Source organism: Eucyclogobius newberryi, unplaced genomic scaffold (assembly GCF_026437365.1).
Source record: "Eucyclogobius newberryi isolate DKJ021-1_F unplaced genomic scaffold, fEucNew1.0.hap1 SCAF_113, whole genome shotgun sequence".
Lineage (NCBI taxonomy): Eukaryota > Metazoa > Chordata > Actinopteri > Gobiiformes > Gobiidae > Eucyclogobius > Eucyclogobius newberryi.
Window position 1 is genome coordinate 15001 of NW_027315739.1, and position 2402 is coordinate 17402.

At 43.0% G+C, this 2402-nt stretch overlaps 1 protein-coding gene across 1 annotated transcript in view; it reads left to right on the forward strand.

The window, feature by feature from the left end:
* The window catches only part of LOC140355558 (forkhead box protein P4-like), a 15533-nt gene extending 13577 nt beyond the window's left edge, over positions 1 to 1956 (forward strand). The window contains exon 3 of the mRNA XM_072440191.1: positions 296 to 1956. Within this exon, the coding sequence (XP_072296292.1) occupies positions 296 to 446 (151 nt within the window). The 3' untranslated portion in view covers positions 447 to 1956. The remainder of the gene's footprint in view (positions 1 to 295) is intronic.
* Positions 1957 to 2402: the final 446 nt, after the last annotated feature.

Consider the following 2402-nt stretch of genomic DNA (forward strand, 5'->3'; position numbering starts at 1 on the left):
ACTACTACTACTACTACTACTACTACTACTACTACTACTACTACTACTACTACTACTACTACTACTACTACTACTACTACTACTACTACTACTACTACTACTACTACTACTACTACTACTACTACTACTACTAGTACAGGTACTACTATTGCTAATACTACTACTTCTTCTACTACTCAGCCCTCTGTAACTCTGCTTCTACTGCTTCTGTTGGATTTGATTCTTTCTCATCACTAACGATGTGTGAGACTTTGACTGAATGACTTGTTAAATGTCCGTTTGTCCCTGTCCTCAGTCACCAGGTGCACGTGAAGGAGGAGCCCACCGAGCTGGAGGAGGACAGCCGACCCATGTCCCTCCTGACCGGGGTCTCACACAGCCTGCCCCTGCCCAGCGACGAGCGAGACCTGGAGGAGGACCTGCCCACAGAGGAGCTGCTGGAGTAGAGACAACCCCTCCCACCCAGCACTACAAGACCACAAAGGACCCATCCCATCCAGCACCCAAAACCACTGAGAACTCAACCCACCCAGCAACCAAGACCACAAAGGACCCATCCCACCCAGTACCCGAAACCACAGAGGACCCATCCCAACCGGCAACATAGCTCTCTTTTCTTACAAAGTCCTAAATAAGAACCATCTCAACGATCAAGCAGTATCGAAGACCAAGAAGGAGCCATCCCACCCAGCAACACGCGTCTTTTAACCTTCCATGACAAAGGAGGTTCTTATCGAGACTCTGCAGGACCCATCCTACCGAAAACTAGGCGTGAGGCCACCAAGAACCCATCCCACGCAATAAACATCCTCAAACTACTCTTTCTCTGCAAAGAAGCAACTGGCCTCCCCTCTGGAACCCATCCCACCCAGCCGCAATGTCTTTATAGTGAAGCTGGAGGTGGTATTTCAGGACCGTTCCCACCCAGCAAAACTGCACTCATACTTTATAAGGAGCTGGCCAGGGACCCAAGCTGGACCCATCCTACCCAGCACCTCCCTGTTTTAGGGCAGGGCTTCAGACTGACCACGCCTCCTTCTCTCTGTCACTATGAAGGGGCAAAAGACACTTAAGAGAAAAGAAAAAAGAAAAAAAAGAATGTTTTCATTTTGTTTTGTTTTTATTCTCGTTTTAAGCGAACAACCGAGAACATGAACAGTTCACAGGGTTTCTGAATCCTCTGGAGCACTGCTTTACCTCCATTTTGAGAAGTTGGCACTTGTTAGAACCACTCGATGCATCACACACACTTGCACACTTCAAACCCTTCTCTTTGTGCTTATAGAGACCCTTCGCGGCCGCTCACACACATCCACGCTCACACACTTGTACATAGATTTGGGAGCAACTTCTTTGACCAATGATCTCTGCTTTCAAACAAAATGCTGGGACATGAGACGACAAAGTTTTTAAAAAAAAATATACCTCCAACGCAGGCGCGGTCCCAGTCCCAGGCGACGCTCCGAGGCAACGATATAGAACTAACTTTATTCTCTGCCGCCATCTAGTCGCCGAGTTGCCCAAAAATATCTCCCAAACGGACACGAGTGGTGCTGAATCTGACTGAGAACGCTCTGAGGACGACGAGGCGGAAGGATCTACATATTGTGACTAAAAGAAAAAAAAACTTTATTGAGAAAAAATGTGTGGTAGCTTTGTCACTTCTGTTTTTTTTATTTGATATTTTTATTGTTTTACTCAAAGATCAATCTTTTTCATTTTTTTGACATGGTGTTTATGATATTGTAAGTTGTTGTTTTTTGTTTGCTTTCTTTTTGTTCACACCATTCCAAAATGTAAGAAAGAAAAAGCAGTATTGTCCCGAGTGTGTAGCAAACATAGAAATTGGACTTAGCACTTAAAAGTTGCATTTTCCAGACAACATGATTATTATTTAACTTTTCCCTCACCTTTCTTGTTGTATTTACTTTGAGGAATATCCGTAATGCTTTAAAATATATATATATATTCAAAAAATGTATTACTGCAGCAAGAGAATACCTCAAACCCACGAAGATTCCCGCCTTTTACTGTGTCCAAATCCATCGATAAAAAAGGGGGATTTTTGATGTGGGAAACCAAATCTGGCAACTTCTGCTTCGCTCGAGCTCAAAGCTCTAAAGCTCTAAAGCTCTAAAGCTCTAAAGCTCTATATGGTTGTACTCGTCACTGTCTAGACTTGACTGCCATTCACTGTGTGTGTTACAGATTTATCATTTGTGCTTGTTTTCTGTGCGCATAGAAAGCATTATTTACCGTGCCATACCAAATTTAATATTATGTTTATCGAGGCTTATTCCCGTTTTTTTTTTGTTTTTTGTTACAGGTTAACCAAAGAAATGTGTAGAAAACCAAAAACCCTGTAGTTTACTTAAATGCCCTTTATTGAAAGACTCTTATTT